This window comes from Rhamphochromis sp. 'chilingali', assembly GCF_963969265.1.
Source record: "Rhamphochromis sp. 'chilingali' genome assembly, chromosome: 20".
NCBI lineage: Eukaryota > Metazoa > Chordata > Actinopteri > Cichliformes > Cichlidae > Rhamphochromis > Rhamphochromis sp. 'chilingali'.
The window spans coordinates 21007476-21030171 of NC_137947.1; the positions used below are offsets into that span (position 1 = coordinate 21007476).

Genomic DNA, 22696 nt, shown 5'->3' on the forward strand with positions numbered 1-22696 from the left:
ATAGTCCAGTCACATTCCTTAACACGTGTTACATTTTCTTTCTTTTGTGTGATGACAGAATGATGGAGCAAATTCATTAATATAAAAGGTAAAAACTGGAAAAGGGGTGCCCTCAAAGGAATTACCAACTTATTATTGAAGATGATTTTTTTAAACTAATGCCTAGATACCAAAAGCTGCAGATGTCATGGTTTTAATCATCTGACAACCTAGTGCACATTACGCCAAATTAGGGTCTCGAGTTAAAATACCATTTGACTCCACATGAGCATTTGGTCAGCTGAGTTGCATACTCATCTGCTTCTATTGCAAACAATGACTTTCTGAGACGGTCCAATGACACATTTTTAAATTACCCCAAGGATGATTTCTTGCCCTGTATTCCTTAATTCATAACTCAGTAATACTTTAAAAAAAAGCAAACAAATAAGTAAAAAATTGTCACTGCATATCTGACGAAATACACACTGATACAAACCGATCTACCACAAGCTAATATCTGCCAATAGTCCAATAAAACAAAATTAGTTGACCAGGCTCAGTTGTCCGCGGTCACAACGGACAGCATGCAAAATTAGTCCATTGTGGAATTGATGTGGACTGCGAGTAATTATCCCTTCATTGGTTTGAAGTAGTTGTGACTTTGGTTTGCAGATTCTGGCTAGCAGTCCAGGAACTAAAGAAGCGTCCAATTAGAGAAGTTCCAACCAGAGTCCAGGAGATCTGGCAAGAGTTTTTGGCCCCAGGGGCACCCAGTGCCATCAATGTGGATTCAAAGAGCTACGACAAAACCACCCAGAATGTCAAAGATCCTGGACGCTACGCCTTCGAGGATGCACAGGTGAATGGTTGCCCAAAAGGAAATGATGAAGAGATGTTAAATAATAGCCACGGCTGTTTAGTTTGTGTTGCACAATGTAGAGAGGAATAGGAACATTCAGCCTGTCACTGGGACTTGGACAGTGATCAAACTAGTGCTGAGTGTACCTGACAGACCAATGAGATATTTACTCTTAGCAGTTTACAAACCACAGTCTTGGGGATCAGTGAAAGATTTTTTTTGATTTGGTTTTAGTACAAGTGTTATTTGTGTCTGACTTCATACTCGTGCTTTTGTTCATCATTCTCACATTATGTGTTTCTTCACCAGGAACACATCTACAAGTTGATGAAGAGTGATTCTTACAGCCGTTTCATCCGTTCCAGTGCCTACCAGGAATTACTACAGGCCAAGAAGAAGGTAACAAAATCAAATAAACCATAAAGCTTGGCTAAAAACATTTGATAAATTAGTTAGTGAGAAAATAAGATGAGAGAAGTACATGTAGATGACATTACGTGACACTCTATTTGGATTTGAACTGACTCTGCTGACTTGCTGATGCTGAAATAAGCCCTTCTAGCAACCAAAGTCACACCTTTTCAAAGTCTGTTAAATTACATTTTATCCCATTCCCAGTAATCCCCTTGCATAAAAACAAGTCTGCAACTTGCTTTTACACTTACCTGTAGTATCATACAGTGTATTCTGCTACAGGAGTAATGTTGATATTTATTTGTTCACTAAGGGACAAAAATCAAGAAATTGACAATTATATTGTTATTGACTTATCACAGTAAAGTTAACTCAGCAGCAGACAGATTTGGAACAATACAGGAATCACAGTGGATTTGGATTTCCCATGCCTTATTGCTTTAGCAGCCTGGTGCATTTCAGACTCCAAGTAGCTTCTTGAAATTACATATTTGTTTTTAGACAAAATGATGTTAAATTCAGTTGTTAAGTCTATGTCTCCCAAACCAAAGTGCAAACCAGTTCAAACCAAAAAAAGTTGCAAATAAAATCGGACCGCTGCAAACAATAACAGGCAAAGCGGATTTGTACAATATATTAATGGAGTCTCTTTCAGGTGTATTTGATGGAGGAGCTGATCAGGACTCTTGTCAGGCTTGTAGAAACTCTTATGAATACAGAAAAATGGGATGTCATACCATGCAGAATATTTCAGCATTACACAAGCGCATCCACGTGGTTAAAAACCTACCCTGTCTCACACCTCCTACTCTTTATCAGCCCATCTATCTGGCAAATAAAATTTCAGTATTGTATTAATGTTTTTTTTTTTAAAAGAAAAAACTGTTAAACCTACATCAATTTTGGGGCGTATGTTGTGTTAGTTCTTCTTTTTGATTGACTATGATGTGAAAGTAGTATGTTTTACATGATGGCAGAATATTCTTTTTTATGCCAGCTAAAATTAAACGAAGCCTGCATATTTTGTTGATTTAGCGATTCTTACATATGTGTAATTTGTTTAGTGACCTATGAATCCACAAACTAAAGTCACCTCAAATATGTGTTTTTTTTTTGTCTCAACAGAAAAGTAAGAACTTATTCTGAAGGGTCTTACTCCCAGGTAATGTCCAATGATACCATATCATCTTCATGTACTACATTTGGTTGTTGTTATTTAATTCTTGTCAGCATGTTGTGATTGCTACTCTACTTAAATGTTGTGCTAAATTCTACCATTGAATGTAATACAAAATGTGCAATTCCTGCACTAAGTGTGTTGTTAAAATACTGTGTATTTCTTCTTCCCTTCTTCCACCTTATTCCCTATTTTCATTCTTTTCTGTCTTCTTATCTCTTCTCCCAGCGCAGGGGAAACCACTGGCATCCAAGAGGTTGACCAGTTGTGTGCCATCATGCTAAAATCAATGCCAACTCTCTCTCTCTCTCTCTCTGGGACATGGAGAGGGGAACCATTTCATCTCTTCATCCTCATTGTCTGTCATCTGCTCTTGGCCCAGCCGGATGATGAGCCAAGCCTTCTGTTCATCTGTTGTCCACAGGATGTTGCATGTCCATGGAGGGGATGTTCCTTCTTCTCTCTCCACTTTCAATACCTGATATATTTCCAGTATTCTCAGAAAGGAGGCACTGCTGGACTTGAGGGGACACTGACAGACAGTCAAGATGAAAAAATAAAAAAATGACACTGAAGAAAGTTATACCCAGTGTTCCAGTTCTTTCCATCATAAATGCTGGATCGGAACCTCCCTCCTGTCTCTCACTTCCAGCTGAAACAAATGATGTCAGAGAGAAAAAAAAACAAAAAACAAAAGAAAAAAATGTAGAAAAATATAAAATGACAGCTTAAACTGATAAATCTAACCAATGTCATTGCTTTACATGATCTGAGATCACAGATACTTTGTCACGCTATGGGAAGTGTTGTGCAGAATGAATATACAATATATATATACATATATATATTATGATTAATATTATTATTTATGGTGCATTTATTTTTGCTTTGCATTATTTTATTGCACTACAAATAACTAGCACATATGATTTTCATTGCTCCTGTAAAGTCACATTCAGATTTACATAAAAAAAATGCTGTCTCCTGTCTTGCGTAGAACATAATTCTTTGTTATTCTCTCCTGCATTTATTTTTATACCATATTTAAAGACACTTTTACTTACTTGTATTATTAAAGTTGGCCCTCTATCTGTTAATATGGCCTAGGTCTGATTTTTTCTTTTCCTGTATACACACAATTTTAGAATTAAATATTCATTCATTCAAATATTCATCAGTTTTAATATAATCCAACGGGTTTATGCACTTTTGTTTTCTGCCACTAGATGGGGGTAAACTATTTCCCATCGGTTAAAAAAAAACAACAGTTTTCAACACATCAGCAAAATGAGCTACGGTACTCTGCAGACAAATGGAGTTTTGTCATGCAAAAGTGTCATCATCCTCCGGTTTGCTGAAAGGGTTATTGTTCAAACTCTGCCCATCTGAGGTTTTGCACGGTCTGTTGATGTTTCAGCTCTTTGATGGCAGAAGTGACAGTCAGAGTTTTCAGTCTTTGTGCCCAGTGGTCAGCATAGCCAGAGCCGCAAAAGAGACAAACATCATTGTCTCGGTTGCATCAAGGAATGTGAACCGTGGCATTTTTTTTTCAAAGCATGCTGTTAGTGCATGCACAGATGATTTATGGATTGGAGGTTACGGGTTTCGTTTTGATGTGGTGATTTGCCAATAAGAAAGGATAATTTAGGGGGTTTTAGGCAACCATTGTTTCTCTTATCCACTTTCCAAATCTCATCCACTTCCTTAAAAGTAAAGTGCCATTAACTGTCAAATTCAAGGTGAGGAAATGAAAACTTACGATGGAAAAATAAGATAAGGCAAAATCTGTCATCTTAGATTTGCCTATTATGGATGAGTAGGGATTCATATATAAATATATATATATATATATTCAGAATATTAAAGGGCAGACAGAAATAAACAGCCTGTCTCTCCTAGATGTAAGTGAAAGAAATGAAGCTTGATTTGATTCACACAATAGCAAGGACCAATAGGAAAAACCCTCCCATTCTTGAGGAGGGAAAGGGGTGGTGGGGATTCAAACTAAGGCAGGCTTTACAGTGACTCAAACACGCTCAAAGACAGACTGCAGACAGTCTCCACGACACTAAGATATGGGCTTACTGTGACTGCAGTCTGGAGCTTATTTTCTTAATCTAAAAGCCAAAAAGAGAACATTAGACTCAGAGAGAAAGACGTTGCCCAAGAGGATGGGAAACTGAGCACGTCCCAAACTTTAAGAAGGGAAGAAGAGGAGCAAGAACAAGCCTGAGGATACCGCAGATTATGTTGCCATGGAAACCGAAACTTGGAAGCGGACGCAAGGACCACTGAAGGTGGACGATCTCCCTTGAATGCATCGTCGACACATCACTGTCCCGCTGCACACATAAAAAGGTATGCGAACCATACATTACATTTCGATAGCACTGACTTTATACCATATTGAATGCCTCAAGACTCAAAAAAGCGCTTCAGCAGATGATTTTACATATAATCTTTCATAACGCATGGCTTGCACTAATTTGAAATTATTAACATTAAGTTCAAGAAAGTTTTCGATATTAGATAATACACACGGGCAGCTATGGTATCCCATTGTAATGTCCGTTTTACACGGAAATATAATGATACGTTATTTAAAGGCGCACAGCTTTGCAGCACATAAGAGGAAATGTGACCGTGTACGTGAACGCGCCATGTAGTCTAGCGTTTGGATTTCCCAGAGAGAAGAGAAACTGTCTGAGTGCTGGTTCATCATATCCCACGTGAGTTTCTGACTGACTGACTCAGTGCGTCTCTGAGTGACTAAGTGCAGAACCATGTAATTGGAACGGCGGTAGTTGTACAGCTATTTAGTATAATGTCCCAGCACTGATGGTTTGATTCCCACTGGGGCCACCCATTGTAAAAATATACACCTTCAAGGCGTTGAAAGGTGTTCTGGATAAAAGTGTCTGCTAAATTACTATAATTAGTGGCTGGAGGTTCCAAGTAATTAGTGTTGTGAGTGAGAGAATTAGTGAGTGATGACAGCCTGTTGTACTTTTCTTCTTAGTGAGCTTAAGAGGCAGTTTAGCCTTTCCAGTGAATATGACACTGAGACATAATGATCTTAATGAACACTATGTGTAGTAAGACCATTTATGTTACTACAATAGCCTGTGGGTGCTGAATAATCTCTACTCTTTTCTTTTCCTCCCTGTTCAGTTGCACAAGTTTATATTCCCTTATGTGTTCTCTTTGTGTTGTGTGCGCTGATACCTCTCCAAGTTGGTTTGAGAACATATGTGTGCATGTGTGTGCGTGTCCCTACAGTATGCGTGCGGGGAATGGTGGGGAGTTTGCCTTCTGATCCTGCTTACGGCTCTGGTGACTGCACCACCTTGTACAATCTGCTCTGATGTCAAAGAGGATTTAGCACACAGACACATTGTAATTTCTTAAGCAACAGAAACCACGTCATTGTGAGTCTCTGGAGATAGTAGCACTGGCATTTGATAGCAAACTTTAGTAACACGGTTAACGTGTCAAGTTTGCACTTATTATATGTAAACAGGAACTTCCCGCTGATGCTGAGGAACGTGAATTAAAACTGTGGAGTAAAACTGCAGTTTTGGCCTGTTGTGGCACATTTTTCAGTTGAAAGCAAACTTTGATATGCCAACAAATCATGAGAGTCTTCAAGAGTAACCATCCTATTACACAGTGGCCTTCTGGTGTAGCAGGCCACAGTAACTCACCAAACATTGCTCAAAGTCAGAGAACTTACATCCTAGTGAAGATCCTAAAGTGGTGCTCATTGGATAAAGAATACTTTTATTTCATATATCATAAAAATATAATAAAGTTTTCCAGCTTGAAATACCTTAAACAAGCTGACACAGATTATAAATGTAAGAATGTGAAACAAAGCTATTAAAGAGGAAACAAAAGGAGAAAAACATTTTGTTTAAGTGTAAATGGAAGGTGGTGTTAATCGCTGTAGCTTATAACGTCTGCAGTGACAACTAGTGTACTATCACAGGATTTCTAATTGGCCTTCATCCCCACTAAAGCACTTTATGTTGCTGAGGCGAAGAAGTTGTCTTACATTCTTGCCAGTACTTAGCTTGGAAAGCATTATATCTGGGCTGCTAGTCATTATCAAGACGGATTGTGTTGACAAATGGCTACCCGAACTGCCTAAAGCGGCTTCCTGGCGATGTTGGCGTTAGACACATTTACACAGCAAAGCCCCTAAAAAGAGCCCCCCAACCCCCAGCTGTTAATGAACCAACAGTGAAGCGTAGTTTGGGAAAATGCAATCCGCAAATGCAGATAATGACATGGTTCCTCTTTGTGTAATTGGCTCCGAGTGAAAACATTTAATTTACCTCTCTTTCCCTTTTTCTCTCTCTCTCTTTGCATCCTGTGTATGTGCGTTTGACTCTGTATGTGTGTCTCTGTGTGTGTGATTACACACACATGTGTGGCCACACATGGGTGCATATGCGTGCGCGTGTGCGTGTGTGGCTACCCGTGTGTGTTTGAGGTTTGAGCTGCACGGTGAATTAAATGCAGTTCTACTGTAATTAACTGCACTTACCAGTCTATGTATGAGACTTTCTGACGCACCAATAATTGAGGCATCAGGTTTTGTTTGTTTTAACCTGCCTTTGAAGACGTGCTGGGAAGATGTTTCGCATGGTTTAGTGGAAGTACATCTGTGTGTACAAATTTGAAAGCCTTGGAAAGGATTCTCCTTTCTTTATTCAATTATTTAACAACTGGATATTTGAAATCTTCAGATATTTAGCTGCCAGGCTGGCGATTTTCATGAATAATTTTGTTTTTCATTTGACTTCAAGATTTGAAAAAAAAGGCCCATTGTTATCCAGACAGAAAACATTACCATGGTATTATCATGCCATTCTGAAAAACAAAACATAACAAGTTCCCACTGATGATAATAGCTGTTTTCCAAAAAGCTTGTGTCTAGCTCAGCAGTCTCTCTGGTATTTGTGTCTGGCATTTGTAATTTCATTAGAGGTTTGAATTTTGGAACCAAGGTCTGCCACAGTTCAGTGAAGCATATTCAAAGTATTTGTGGTTCTGGTAAAACATAAAGCTGTGTTTGTGGACAATATTAGTGTTTAGCAGACACAAAGGTTGTGCTCAGTTCTGTCCCAGCATTAACACTCAAAACCACAGTCGCCTCCTGCCTCTAGGACTGTGTGATGATCGGTGCTGTGTGTCCAAGAATAAAAATCACAAGAGTGACAAAAAAAGAAAGAAAAAGCTCACAAGGAGGGATGAAGTTATATTTTTCATGAACCCCAAGTAGTGTTGGTTTTGTTTCCCGGTGTGTCATGAGTCCAGAAACCCCAACGAGTCTGCAACCCCCTCTTCCCCCCCCCCCCCCCCATCTTCTATCCCCAACCACTAACCATCTACCTCAGACTCCCCCAAAAGCCCCTGAATCGTTACCCCAAAACCACAATTTGTCTTGCAGAGAGATTGATGGGTATAGCTCAGCAGGGCCACTACTCTAACACCAGCTGAGTTTGGGGGTGGAGAGGAAGCGCAGTTGCTGACTGTATAGGTCATTTGTCATGCCCTGTGTACACAGTCAGTCAGGTCATCCCTCCCCAGCCCCAAGAGCTATCCAGACTGTAGATCACCGGAGTCACATGGCGCTACATAAGAGACTGATAGAGGGAAAATGGGAAAACAAGAGCCTGGACACAAAAGCAGAGCATGTGACCCTGATCAGGGGTTTGTGCACTTCAACTCCCAGTCAGCAGGAATAAGATGGAGCAGGTAAAGACAAATGAGACTGTCCTTAAGTGGAAGGTAGTTCACTAAAAGATGAAGTGGGGTCAATATTCTCTGATAGAGCAGGTGGGGGAAAGACAGTGGGATTGTTTACTTTAGTTATTCTAACCTTATGGTGGGTGAGCGTAGGGGAGTATATATATGGTCTGTATGTGTGCAAAAATGTACATCTCTAGAAGAACCACAGACATTATTTGGATGTCCAGTTCCCGATTTGGATATGATTTAGGTGCCAAAATCATAATTTCCTGTGTAAGAACTGGCTTAAATGTGTGTCATCTGGACACACATTGTTACTTCAGCCATATAATTGATCTAGTTCCTTAGCAGACTGTACACAGATGTCTTAAGAAAAAAGCAAAGCAAAACCAAACTATAACAAAAAAAAAAAACCCTTTAAAAAATTCATCAGATTAGATTTGAACAAGAAAAAAATTAACAGTACACTCCATTTTCTGTGCTTAACTAACTGCAACGTATGGCTTTATTTATTTTTTAATAAAAAAAAAATTCATACTTTATATCTGGTAGATGGACTAACAGCTGCTGTCTAGCTTATGGCAAGTGCTGCTGGGACAGTGATATACAGACTCGAGTGCTCATGCTGCTCAGACAGAGCTGCCATGACCTCAGGGTCAAGGGCAGAAAAAAACAAGGCAAAAAACAAAGTGGATCATGATAAAGTAATTTGTTCCATGTCAGAGTGAGTTGCAGGTTCAGGAAAGGAACAAAGAGAACATACGAGCAGAGCAAAGAAGAGTCTGCGAATAGTAGCAGCCAATGGCCTTGAGGCCGTTTGGTTCTCTGTCAGAATTTCTAAGTTGGTGTCATGCAATGCTTGTCAAGAGCAACATCTGCTGAAAAGATGCTTGAGTGATGGTCAAAAATGTGCTGGCGCAAATACTGACAGCTTGCACACGGGCGCGTACTCCGTTTTGACTCAAAGAGGAATCATTTCTCCAGATCATACCATCTCTATGGTGCTGGCATTGTACAAAAGGCACTGGTGATTATGGACAATATAGGCCCATAATCACTCTCACTTTAGTTTTCTTCACGTATATCACCAAAGAGTAGATGAGTGAACTGTACGGCTCTCCGACTCTTTCCCTAATAACATGCAGATGGGCCTCTCTAATGCCTGTTTACATATCTGCGGCATAGTTCATGACTAAAGTAAGCAAAGCCCTAATTATTTTACCCAGCGACGGGACCAATAAAATCAACTTCCCCTTCTCGTTATGGGTGTTTAAGTGTATCCTTTGATGGCAGGGCTTTATTTATTTTTGGAAGAGTTGCGTAGCCGAGAGGAAAGCAAATAGAAGTAATGACACAGAGATGCTGACAAATGGGGGCCCTGGTGATGGATTCATTTCCTCAATGATGCCTGGAAGGCTAAACTGCAAAGGTGGCTCAACAGGAATGAGCATTCTCACAGTTGCAAGCATAATTGGCAACATTAGTATCATGTAAGCATTTGTGTGACTGTCATGTTTCATCTCATACTACCTAAACGTGTTACACCAGCTTTAGTGTAAATGTCCAGATTCTGTTTGTGCAGATGTCTTTCTCCGTCTATTCGCTACATTGTATAGTAATGTATCTCTCTTTGCAGAATGCTGTGGAGAATAACTATCCCTGTCATACTGGCTGGGGTGCTCTGCATCACTGCAGAGACCAAAAAGTCCCGTCCTCAGGGAGCCATCCCATCTCCATACAAGTCCAAAGGAAACCTGTCTGCGGACCGTCACCATCGATTGCTTCAGCAGAAACCAGAGGTGCTATCCTCTAGCCGGGAAGCCTTGGTTGTGACAGAGCGCCGTTACCTCCGCAGAGACTGGTGCAAGACCCAACCTCTTCGTCAGACAATCAGTGAGGAGGGCTGCCGCAGCCGCACTGTGGTCAACCGTTTTTGCTATGGCCAGTGTAACTCATTCTACATACCACGGCATATGGGTCCAAGCTCGAGTCAGGGACAGAGTCGAGGCCAAACCTCAGGCTCGGGAAGAAAAAACCACAACAAAGCCCAGGAGCCATTTCAGTCCTGCTCCTTCTGTAGGCCACATCGCATCACACAGCTCACAGTGCAGCTAGACTGCCCAGACCTGCAGCCCCCTTTCAGACACCGCAAGGTGCAGAGAGTCAAACAGTGTCGCTGCATGTCTGTGGATGTGAGCGGCCATGGGAAACTGTGAAGGGGGACTTAAAGGTCTTTCGAATTTGGAATGACATCATTTATGTGCTGTCAGAGGCAGAAATTCACAAACTTAGCCAAACAAGGACTGGCTTCAAGAGGAACTGTTCTGCATCGTGTTGTACAAAGAATGGCTTGTCTTGCAACAAAATGAAACATGGAACTAGAAATACACAAAAGCTCAACAATGATTTAATTAGAGAGTAGCAGCCATGTTCATATGCCAGTGCGGTTAAAAAGGAAAAAAAAAAAAAAGAATAAATCAAGTGGCTGTGTAGAGACAGTGATAATAAAGCTGTTGGTGTTTAACAATGGACATTTTTTTAGTTGTAGCATTTCAAAAATATCACATCTACCTAAAGGAGTCAAGAAAGTACCTCTTAAAAATGACAGAACATTATGGACACTGAGGATGGCCAAGCAAAAGGAAGTGCATTAAAGTAATGTCCAACTGTATAATTAGTGCAACCAATTAAAACAGTCTTTGTAAAATGTGTATCTATAGGTGGTTCTACAATCTTAGACAGCTTGTCAGTATCTTTTTTGTTGTCGTGTTTCACAAGTATTCTGTTACCCTTTTTGTTTTGTATTAACATGATGATGTCAAAGAAAAGATGAAACAATTCACACCATCCACCTGCTTGGATACAAACCTGATTGTATACTGTACATTTTCCACAAATATACTAGCCAGGAGACAAAAAATAAAGAAAAAAAAACTGCAGCATGTGTAATGGAGTTGCAATGCAATGTATACAATATATACACGTGTGTTTTAAGTATGTAAAAATATATTAAATCTATTTCATATAAAACAAAGTGATGTGTAGTGTGCATATAATTTGCCATATGATAAACAGAAATTGATCACCAATAACAGAATTTTTATCACAAAAATCAGGGTAATGTCTTTTATTCAATAAATATATATTTATATTATTTTTAATGGTCAGATGTATTCAGTCAAAACACAGTGCTGGTATTGTACATTAAAACCACATCACATGATTCTACTGCTGATTTAGCCAATGGATATTCACACTCTTTCACATAACACAAAAGGTAAAACTATCTGCATAGGATTTTGCTTGAAAGAAAGCATATTTACATTAATGTTGAAAAGAACAATAGTGGGGATTTATCAGATCACATGACTTAGAAAGACATGACCATTTAAATAAAAAACACTAAAAGATGAGGTGCTGTATGTAAAACACGTAGAATTCGCAGTTGAAACGCACCAGATGAAAATCTTGAAAGGAGTAAATTAGTTATTTTTCAGGCCATGTAAACAGACTTTTCTTCCTTGTAGGTATCATTGAATCACAATTGATGCATCTCAAAAATAAGCTTTGTTCAACTCATTTAAAGTCTCCACTATGCAATAAGGCACCATATAGAAATATTATAAAATCCTGTGCTTTTCACCATCAAGGGAGATGTGAACAACGTGTTAATGGTTTTTCTAGAAACTGAGGGTTGGAAACGGCAATAAAAAATGGCTACATATTATGTATACTGATAAAGCTTGAACATAGTGTCACCAAAAAACAAAACAGAAAAAGAACACCAAGTATTTATAGCAAATTTTCATGCAACTTGAATTCAGTAATCAGCTTAGGGATGCCTTTTTATAACACAGACTCGTTTCATTTTGTGAAATGGTGGGTAAGGACATTAGCTTTAATCCCAAGTTTAAACGATACACTTTGAACCAGCTCACACTCTACAGCCCTAAACCAATTGAAAACAAATACTGGGAGCAAATAAACGCTAAAAATGACTGATGACTCGTGTCAGATTGTACAAACACAGCTTGTGCAATAGGCTAGGTGATGATAATTTTCCATTGTCTGCTTCAGATCTTCTTACCCAACTTTGCTTTCTGTGGAAAAAAAAAGACAAGAAAAAAGTGTGAGTTATTTACAGCTGGAAGCACTGGCGCTCCGCTCTAAAATGTTACTATAAGAGCCAGGATTGTTGTTTCTTAAAACACTGACAAGCATTTGCGAGCAATTGGGTCTGTTAGGTGAAAGAAAAAGGCAGGTACTGCTAGAATTACAGTAAATAAATAGAAAACAGATGACTCCATACAGTAATAAGAAAAAGTAAAATGTTATGCATACTATTCCAGTTGCATGTTTGGGTGTCACATTGTAGGAAGCCTTCTGCCTGGCCTGTTTAAAAGACTCCTCTGCCATTTTGACCCTAAAAAAAAAAGGAGAAATAAATGCCAATCATGTGATAAAGATGTTAAGAGCAATTAATTAGCTGCATAGAGCTACACAGAGTCACTAAAATTCACCATTACACCATCAAAAAAGAAAAATGTAGTATAGTGCTAAAGATTTCAGGTTTATACCATCCAGCTTGTGGTCATGGGGCATTTAAACACAAGGATTTTGGTTTGACAGGAGGCCAGACCTTCTACTCTGAAATGATTCACTCTAGTTTACTATAGCAAGGAGAGGGCCAGAAATGTCACTACTCATTTGCTCTTTAAAAAGAAAAATGATTAACATGCTGGCATTGAGTGAGTAGAGCAGTTTATACTAGCAGACTCGCCTGTTGTCTCTACCCATTACATGTTCAATGCATGGTAGTGCTGCATCTTTGCATGCCCATACAGGCAGAAGTGAGGATTACCATCTACTGTTCCACATATGGCAAAGGACAAAGAGTTAATGCTTTCAAATTAGTTTTTATTCTTTCCTACTGAACAAGCAAAGACTATGACATTGGACCTCGCTTACAAATACTATCACAAGTCAATCTTCATTGGAAATAATGGACCAATTTGCTTTTTGTTGACATATGCAGCTATATCTTCATATTTATCAAACCACTGGAAGCTAACTGGATGATGCATGTGTTTTTTTTTTCGTTGCTGGGGTAAGGACAAAGATTTGGGTCATTTGCCCTCTTTCCCTTCATGAATTTGAATGAATCTGATAGGATCTTCAGTGAACATGAGATGCACTGCATGTTATTAATGGTTTGGAAACTCAAGCTTGGGGAAAATTCAAAATGAAGGAGCACTAGGCACATCTGTTATCACATTTTAAGGCTCCCAATCAGAGAAAATAAGAAAAAAAATGGACTGATATCTCAGCAATACTCCATTTTTAGTCAAAAGTTTTAAGCGTCCTATCAGAGGGATTTATCCGTATCATGGAAAATGTCACATTGTGGAACAGGAATCTTCATATGGCTCACCGCTCTTGTAAGATCAGCTTATTCTGCTTCTTCCACTGGTCTTTAAAATCTGTGGAAAACTCATGCCAAATGGAGAAGAATGTGTGGGGAGAGACTTCTTTCTCTCCTGCCTTCGGTTTGACTGAGAAGGATACACTCAACTCCAAGAAACTGAGGACAGAGAAGAAAAACATTACTTCAAGACCAAAACATTACAACACGAGATTACAGAAAACTATACCAATTATTGTGAAACTTGGCAGTCCTACGCAGATATGCAAAATATGATAGCTAATCTTGGAATAATGTGCTTTTTGGAGATTTAATAGTAGAGTAACTAAAAAAAAAAAAAAGAAAAAGAAAAAAAGAATAAAAACAATAATGACCGTGCATTTCAACGAAAAAAAAAAATGCTATTAGTGCTGCAAAAGCAAGAAAATCTGACTTAACCAAAATGATGAATTTTGCTGTATCGCTCCTTTTCCTTATCCATATGAACCTCTTTTGTATGTTTGTGTATACATACATGCACATACTCTATTGGTGTGTAAGCATGAGTGATGAAAGACAAAGGAGCCAAAGACAGATCTTGCAAAAAGAAAGTGTGCATAGAGCAGCGGATGACATACACTAAGGTGTTAAATGTGGCAGCAATTTTGAGTGGATTAATATCGTGGACAGGTTGGGGTCTCTTTGTTTGGAGTGTGCTATAGGAACACATTCCAAGCCAGCAGTAACAGAAGCCTGGAGCCATGGCTGTCTACTCTCGCTCCACTTAGATAAACAACATAGACACTGCATAGGGGGCCTCCCGTCTACTGAAGGCCTGGCATGACGGCCTGCACCTTCCATGTAATTGAAGGAACCAGGAGTCATAAATATTGACAAAGCTGCAAGATTATATTTCTTCACTGCAGCGAGAGTATATCACTTCAAACTGTGTTGGATTGCATTATACCTTACTTTCAAATTCACAACTACAATCACTGCTTTGAAACTTAAAAGACGACCAAATGTAAATCCAGGAAATAAAATGCAAAGTAACATTTATTTTTTGAGCAAAGATATGTAGGAAAAGGTTTTTAAACACACACACACACACACACACACACACACACACACACACACACAATACTCTTCTTACATCTTCTGAGTTTCTGCTAGCTGGTTCTCCTGCGTTTCCAGTTCAGTTTTGGCTGTGAAAGAGTAAGAAAAAAAAATTATGCATTTGCAAATAGACGGATTTTGCATTTCCCTTAAAAGACAGCTCTTTTATTTATAGTGTGATTTGTATATACCAGGAGATTCAAGATGTCACCATTACTTAACTCAAAAGTCCTGCTCAGGGTCAACATCGAGCCATGACATTATTGAGTGTTGGATTGTATGCTGTTGCACAACTGACAAATGAGTAGTGGAGATTGCAGAACAAGTGCTTCTTTGTGTAATATTACTTCAAATGGAGACAGATGACTGTGTTCATGTTTGTGTGAGGTGTGAGGGAGTAGTTGGACATCATGGTGCACATTAGCAAGCAGTTCCAGCAGACCACAACACTTATCTTGGGGTGCCATCGGGATCATTTTGACTGCGTTATAAATTATGATATGAACGAAAAGCAGTCAAATGTGACAGCCTTGGTTAGACAAGCATCGCAGGTTAGTACTCATCAAATTTCAGATCCAAGGGCTGATTTTTCATCTCATTTTTTCAATATATCAGCAGTTGTAGAGTCGATCCAGCTGTGTTTTGTTGGTCTATATCTTCACTATGGTGCTGTATAACTGTCAAAAGGCTAGGCATTAAATTCTTGCCCAGATAACATCTCTTTTCCCTCAAGGTCAGTAATGTGTAACCTGCTGTCTTAAACTGTCAAATGATCAGAAATGACCTATGGCCTGCAAATAGCTTTGTGAGACAGATGACAGTAAATGGAACAGAGAATCTTTCCTGGCACAAACCCGTGTGCTGCTTTTACCCAGTTGAATATCTGCTTGCTTTGTGTAATTGAAGCCAGAACCACATCTAAAGATCTCAGACAAACCTGCTGAGAGGAGCTCTATGCATTATCATTCTAAAGTGCTAAATCACTCTGCAGCCTACAATCTTGCCCGTCACTGCAGATTGTCCATCAAAAATGATAACAAATTGATGAGAAATATGAAGTTATGCGACAACATTTTAAAAAAATTAATATAAAATATAATATATAATAGACTGTTAAATAACCTTTATCATGCCGAATGATTTAGTATCAAGTCTATATAGTTTGCTCTTTTCTAATAATCTTATTGTGATGTTGTTAAGATATTGTGATATTATGGGAGAGAATCAAACAAAAGAGGAAAACTTAAAAAAAAGGTTATTTAAAGATATAAAACATCAGCATTGTTGCACAACATCAACATGTCTATCTAAAGTCAATATTTCTTTTTTCCATAATGTGCTATGCATTGATGTTTAAAAGTTTATTTAACATTCTTGGCTTATTTGCTTTGATTTCTTAGGTTGCAGTTAGTAGAAAATGTAGCAAGAGTATGTCATCAGTCATACTAGTAATCTTTACATTCATCAGAAACAGATTATCACATGGCCGGTGCTCTCTTGCTAGTCATATTGACTCCATCAAAGGCCTGCATGCATGAGAATTTGTGAAGTGAGTGGAGAAAATGGAGCTAGACCAAACAGCCAAGCTCCAACAAGTCCGCTCCCACTGTTATTCTGTGGTTAGTTGCATGGTCAGAAAATAAACAAAAGCGGTTTAAACTGTGGAGCCAGAAACGGTTTAACCCCAGGCTTTTTAGAAATTACAGAAATAACAAAAATAAGACATTTGGCTGTTGTTTCTTTTTTCACTGCTGCAGTGGAAGAACCTCAAGAATCCCGTCTGGAGCCTTGTGAGTCACATGTCCATGTTACAGTGCTTACATTCTGGTCTCAGAGGAAAAACCTCATCATTTGCATCAAAGAGAGAGCCCCCATATTTCTCTCAAACGCACAGAGAGAGGAACGGAGATGGGGAGAGGTGGAAATGGGAGAGATGCTTTCATCTGCAGACTTCCTTTAAAATGGACAGTGAGCATTACTGCTGAAGCACATATGCTATGTATTAGACTCTCATTTGAATACAAAAGCAGTTGGAAAGAGGCCTGCAAGTTGGGTCCTTCAGGAAGATTGGTCACAGTCAACTGAATGTACCCAGGGTCAAAGCCAGTGCTACATAAATAATGACTATTGGTTTGTTTTTCTAAAACAAGTGTTTAAAAAAAAAAAAAATCCAGTAAGTCTTACACATTTGAAGTAGACTGCAATAATCTAATATTGCTGCATGCAGATGTTAGATTACAGATAAAAGCTCAACTTCATGACATCTGGTGAATATGACAAATAAACACGATTATATTTTGGGTAGATTTTGATGCTATTTAAACAAAAATGCAGTAGCTTTTTCCTGTTGACTGAAAATTTGCAGCTCACAAATTTTATTATCACAGCCACGGTACTCAGAGGCCAAACCCTTTGTTGTTTTCATCCAAATACCTCTAGGGCAAAGTATCATTATTCCAGTCAAATTCCTCTACATCTGAGTGCACAAATAAAGACCAAGTAATATTCAAAGTCTACTTAATGAAAAAGATAATTTTCCAAAGTCTGTTTTACGCCACATTATACAGTTCTCCTCTTGGCAGTCAATTTACAGCAAGAAGCTACATGACAAGTTCAAATTTAGACTTTTTTTCCCCCTTTGAGTCAGAGCAAGAGTGCTTCATTTTATTAGGCAGAGATCACGATTAAAAAAACCCTAAACTGACTCCAAGTGCAGTCATGATCTTTCAAAACAGATAGGCAAACTTGAAACAACATCAGTGAATTATTCAATACACCCTGAAATAAACAGAGGTCCCTATGGAAACTACACTGACTGAGTCTTTGTGTGTGTATAGCAACTGTAAAACGGTATGAAACAGATCTTAAATGTGTTTGCAGGCATGGACAACTTGCATCATTCTGATGGATGAGCTGCGTCACATAGGCTCACACAAATCATTAAATTAAAGCATGCACTCTTAAAGTAGTAAATTATTTCTATGGAAAGGTCTGATACTTAACATGCAAATTCAGCTGCAGATCTGGCAAGGATTTTCAGCAGAAGAACAGTGTTTATGGAACTCCAAATACACTACAGTGACTATGTTTAAAGTAGGGCTGAACGATTATGGAAAATAATCTAATTGCGATTTTTTGCCCCAATATTGCGATTGCGATGCGATATGCGATTATTTTTTAAGGTCTTTGTCTTCTGTATTATTAAACAAAGACAAGCAATACATCATATAGTATGGCCAATACTATATTACATTAATTTTAAACTGTTCTTTCCTGGAAGACAGACCTCTGTTATGATGACATGAGGTGATGCATGAATTGATGACTGACATTTTTATTTAACTTCTTCAATCACAACAGTATATTTGAACATACACAATAGTTTATTTTTAGCTTACAAACATCTGAGCATAAAGTGCTGACAAGGAACCCTGGTGTAAACATTAAAATGAAAGTCAGTACAATGTGCAGATTGCAGAAATATACATAAAAAAAAAATCAGTGGCTTTACCACACTCAGTTTTTCGACATCTGTGAACTACTAGACAGTCATTCAATTAAAAAATAATATTAAATAAATAAAACTAATAAATAAAAAATACACACATCTTACTGATCTCTGCAGTCAGTAACATTACACATAAAGTGCAAACATAATAGCAATTGTATAAACACACACACAAACACGCCTTTAAAATTTAAAGGCGTGAAATTGGACGGTCTAGTTCTGATCTGCGTCACCGCTGTCTCGGTGGAGTTTAATAAACTCGGCCGTCTGCTTCTTGCTATCTAAAATATAACCAGACACTGGTGTAAATTCTCGACTGTCTCATACTTCTGTTTAATAAGTTTTCTGTTTGACGTTTAGTCAGCTGTGTGAAAACCAAGGAGGAACCCACCCGGGGGATTAATAAAGTTTTATTTTATCTAATCTAATAACTTTAATCTCAGCCAAACCGATTTACTCACGAACAAACAAAACACTGAAAAAAGCCCAACAATAACATTTTTAGGTTGTCTAAGTGACTTATATATTACGTTTAACCCGAGCAGCGAAACTCCGCGGTGATCTGAAAATGATGTGCCGGGAGTTGTGCCGTTCTCGGCCGCATCAGTAACCCTCGAGCTCCCGGCTAGCTGTCGAGCTGGTGGGTAGCAGACGCCTCTGAAAACGTCGAAGCACTTTTGCAAATATGGGATATCTTGATAAACCGAGCAGATATTTGATGTTTACACAACTACTTTCTCGCCTGAAAATATGTTAAAAGTTTATTTTGTGACCCTGAAAGATTAGTATGAGTAATTTTAAAACTCAGTAGCGGCCGCCATTGCTGGAAACTGGAGTTTGGCTGGGCCGCGCTATGAATTCTGGGATATGGTAGTAATTTGGACAGCCTTCGGCGCGTCGCTGTGACGTAATCGGTCTACAAATGCGGCCTCAGGAGGATGCAGCCCATGAATTTGGACATGTCCAGAGTATAATCGCAGCCTTTGCGGTTAGAAAATTGCACTTGATCATGTCGCGATATTATCGCAAATACGATATATCGTTCAGCCCTAGTTTAAAGTAATGAAGGAACATATTAGTGCAGTGGTGTGGATTGTCAGTAATAGACGGCTATGGTACAGATACAAAGATACATCAAGCTTTTGATACAAAGATCCAAACATTGCAGTTCATTGTTGAGTTTAATATTTAAATGGAATTCACTGACAGTCGAGTCAAATAGACTGTAGACAAAATCATATTCAGTTGTTTTCTCACCTCGATTGAGAAATTCATCCATCTTGTCCTTGAATGGTTGCAGGTTCTCTTCAGAGGACAATTTGCAAACTTTCTCCGTTTCAGCAGAGCATGCTGAAATAACAAAAGATTAGAAGATAAGGGGGGTGGGGGAGTCTTCCAGAACAGAAATATTTTATCCACCATTGGCGCTTTAATTATCTGCAGTGCTCTTTAACCTAGCTGAGCTTGCTTTAATAAATCTCTACTGAATTTTTGCTGAATAAGTGTCTGCAAAGACATAATAACCCATAATGACTAATAAGTTAGCCCTAGCAACCAGGAAGGCCTGCGGTCTGATCCCAGGAGAAACTTATTGTTACGCTCGATCTGCAAGCATAACAGATACACAAGCTCAGCTCAAGGCCTTAGAGGTGGAGAGGCCATGAGACGCTTAAGGGAACAACGAGGTCGGGACTGGGCAAGTGGTAATTCATCGACCATATGGTGCCTCAGCCAAAAAGGCAAAGCAAGCTCTCTCTCCACTGCATTACTTGCTGATGTCCTTTGGGCCAGCCAAGGCCATTTCTACGCCGCCTACTTATCGGAAAACCCCTCTGGGAACTGTCATCGAAGCCCATGTCTGCTAGAGCACTCAGCTACCTCTGCTAGGTAATGAAGAGGTCTGCAGGTATAGCATGTGATGATGTATTTATGTATGGCCAGTATGTGCCACAGCCACTGGGGTCGAAAGTCAGTTTCCCCTGTGAGCAACTCCATCTTTATGAATTGCAAATAATGAACAGCCTAAAGAATCATTACAGCAGAGAAAAAACAATATTTGGCAATACGTTTTAGGCGTCTGATTGGTTTAGCAGCAAAAACACATAAAACATGATAGAGAACAGACCAGGTTTAGGGAATAGTCGATCAGGCTGCAAGTACACACTCACGTGCATCATTTTGCTCAAAGATACACTTTAAAAAAAAATAAAAATAAAAAAATCACCTCTAGAGCAAGAATAATGAAAATGAGCATTTTCTAAATGCTGCATAAATTAAGATGTTTTTCACTCAGCCAGTGAGTTTGGCTTGTCATTATCAAATATCCAAACCTTTTCCTGTGATCTTAATGTGTAGTGACATAACATTAATACAGTTCTCCATTATCCTATTTTACTTTGTGTTTTTGCGTTCCCACTTAAGAGTTATTGTTCCACAAACTCCATGGTTTGTGGAATTATCACATAACCCCCTTTTTCTTGATTCAAGTTCATTCTGTGCTGACTTTTTAAATTTTAAATATAAAAAGCAAAACTAAAGGACAAGATCCAGAGCTGGTAAATGAAGCCAAGGCAAAGTGGGGGGGGGGAAACAAACAAAAAAAAAAAAACGTGACTCTTTACTGCACCAAAAAGCATATTCTAGACCAGTTTTGCCCCTGATAACAACATGAAATAGGGTGAATATTTTTCTTCCACCTCGACTTCTTAATCAGGGGCATGACCTTTTTGACTGACAGGCCTCTCACAAACAGCTCGAGATTAAGCTGGACTTCTTCACTGTGTGTATCTGGTGCATGTGGAGCATTTTTAATGTATTATCTAAACACTAAGGCTTAGGTGAGTGAAATTCTGGTGTTTTTTTCACTTAGCACTAATCAGCCAATGTGGTTGCACCTATGCAGTTTATGAATACAGCTTGCTAACAAGGGTAGCTAGCCTTAGCTGATAAATTAGCATTCCAACTCTTAGCAACTTCTAGGTCTAATAATAATAATAATAATAATAATAATAATAATAATAATAATTTGTGTCACCAAAACACTATTGTTGAGGATTAAATGCTGACCCTGTGTGAAAAACATGGTTAATAAAGGTCATTACTAACCATGTTACATGTAGTTTCCCCAGTTGCATCCAGATTCTTTTACTATTGTAATGCATGCAGAATGTGGTTGGGTCGCTGAAACAAGTAAGTTCTTTCCTGAAAAATGGGTCATCTGGATGGTTAATGTTTCTCCTAATACGGTATATATTAATCAGCCTTAATCAAATCTTTGCAGATCAGAGAAGTATCCATACCATGTTCACTAATGCACCCCTACAGTATCACAAAAGCTTGCTTTTGAGCTATGCACTGAGACGAAGCTAGGCAGTCCCCTGACACTTGAGTCCTGAAGACCAGCATCTATAATTTTCAGTTGATTATGAGTCACAGGACAGTTTTCCACATTGCCTGAGTCCATTTTAAAATGTTTGGGTAAAGAGTTGGCACCAGTGATTCATCATCATGTTTAAAAATGTTTTTTCCTTGTATGGTGGTTTTAGTTAACTGTGTTTATTGACAATATATTTTGTAAGTGATTTTGAGCTGGTGTGCTGATTTCCACTATAGAATTGAGGCTGTATTTAATCCAGTGAGGCCAGAGTATCTGACTTTTTTTCAATACTTGTTTAAGTCTTCCTAAAACAGTCTTACTGTTCTTTTTAAGTTAAGAAATTTAATTCCTAAATGGCTTAACTATTTATCCATGCAGTGTATCACAGAGTAATAATCCCTTTATGTCTTTGCATCTGAAAAACTTACTAGTATGCCTTTTATATAGCCAGCTATGTTATTACTCTAATTAACAGTGGGTTCTTCAACTAGTTGTCGAACAACCCACACCACCCCATCTCTTAAAACATGTCACGAGTAACAAATTTAAAATGAGCACATATTCCTAAAATAGCATTTGTCTTTCTATTGTTTTCAGTTTAACGCAGGATTTAAATGACTTACACATCATTTCATTGTGTTTTTATTTTATGTTTTACACAGTGGTCCAACTTTTTTGGAAACGTGATTATGAATAGCTGCAGTTATCTTCTGAATAGTCTCATATTTGTATTTTTGAGTTCCAGGACAATGAGGAGAGCCTGAACAGACTCTCTCAGTAGTAGAAGTTCCTTGACCTTTCCCTGTCTATATTTCTCTTTCTCGTTCATGACGACAATAAAGGTACGCCAGGTCCAACATGAGTCTACATCTGACAAGTAACATCTGCTTCCAGTTAGCTTGTCTGTACAACAAACAGATGCTATCTCAATGTTGACTGGCCTGTGCAATCCACACATGACCATAGCTGGTCAGGTCTGGAAAATTATTTTGCATTATGCAAGCAACACTTAAATTCATACATTTTTTTTATCATGTTGCATAAATATCAATGCAGTGTCATTTTAAACATGCTGTAAGACTTGCAGTAATTACAGAACAACCAAG

At 38.5% G+C, this 22696-nt stretch overlaps 3 protein-coding genes across 6 annotated transcripts in view; 2 read left to right on the plus strand and 1 right to left on the minus strand.

The window, feature by feature from the left end:
- The window catches only part of rgs7a (regulator of G protein signaling 7a), a 50923-nt gene extending 47410 nt beyond the window's left edge, over positions 1-3513 (plus strand). For 2 of the 3 annotated variants that reach the window (XM_080868870.1, XM_080868872.1), the window contains 4 exons: positions 655-841; positions 1151-1240; positions 2381-2417; positions 2661-3513. In XM_080868870.1, coding sequence (XP_080724996.1) covers positions 655-841; positions 1151-1240; positions 2381-2401 — 298 coding nt within the window. In that variant the 3' untranslated portion in view covers positions 2402-2417; positions 2661-3513. The remainder of the gene's footprint in view (positions 1-654; positions 842-1150; positions 1241-2380; positions 2418-2660) is intronic. The other variant, XM_080868871.1, reaches the window with a different exon arrangement.
- A 950-nt stretch (positions 3514-4463) lies between these two features.
- grem2a (gremlin 2, DAN family BMP antagonist a) lies at positions 4464-11133 on the plus strand. Its single transcript, XM_080869528.1, has 2 exons — positions 4464-4790; positions 9826-11133. Exon 2 carries the CDS (start codon positions 9827-9829, stop codon positions 10403-10405), a length of 579 nt encoding a protein of 192 aa, XP_080725654.1. The 5' UTR covers positions 4464-4790; position 9826; the 3' UTR covers positions 10406-11133.
- A 167-nt stretch (positions 11134-11300) lies between these two features.
- fmn2a (formin 2a) overlaps positions 11301-22696 on the minus strand; it is a 40218-nt gene continuing 28822 nt past the window's right edge. For both annotated transcript variants that reach the window (XM_080869523.1, XM_080869524.1), the window contains exons 14-18: positions 19472-19564; positions 14744-14795; positions 13621-13770; positions 12531-12612; positions 11301-12289 (exon numbers count right to left, since the gene is read on the minus strand). In XM_080869523.1, the coding sequence (XP_080725649.1) occupies positions 12263-12289; positions 12531-12612; positions 13621-13770; positions 14744-14795; positions 19472-19564 (404 nt within the window). In that variant the 3' untranslated portion in view covers positions 11301-12262. The remainder of the gene's footprint in view (positions 12290-12530; positions 12613-13620; positions 13771-14743; positions 14796-19471; positions 19565-22696) is intronic.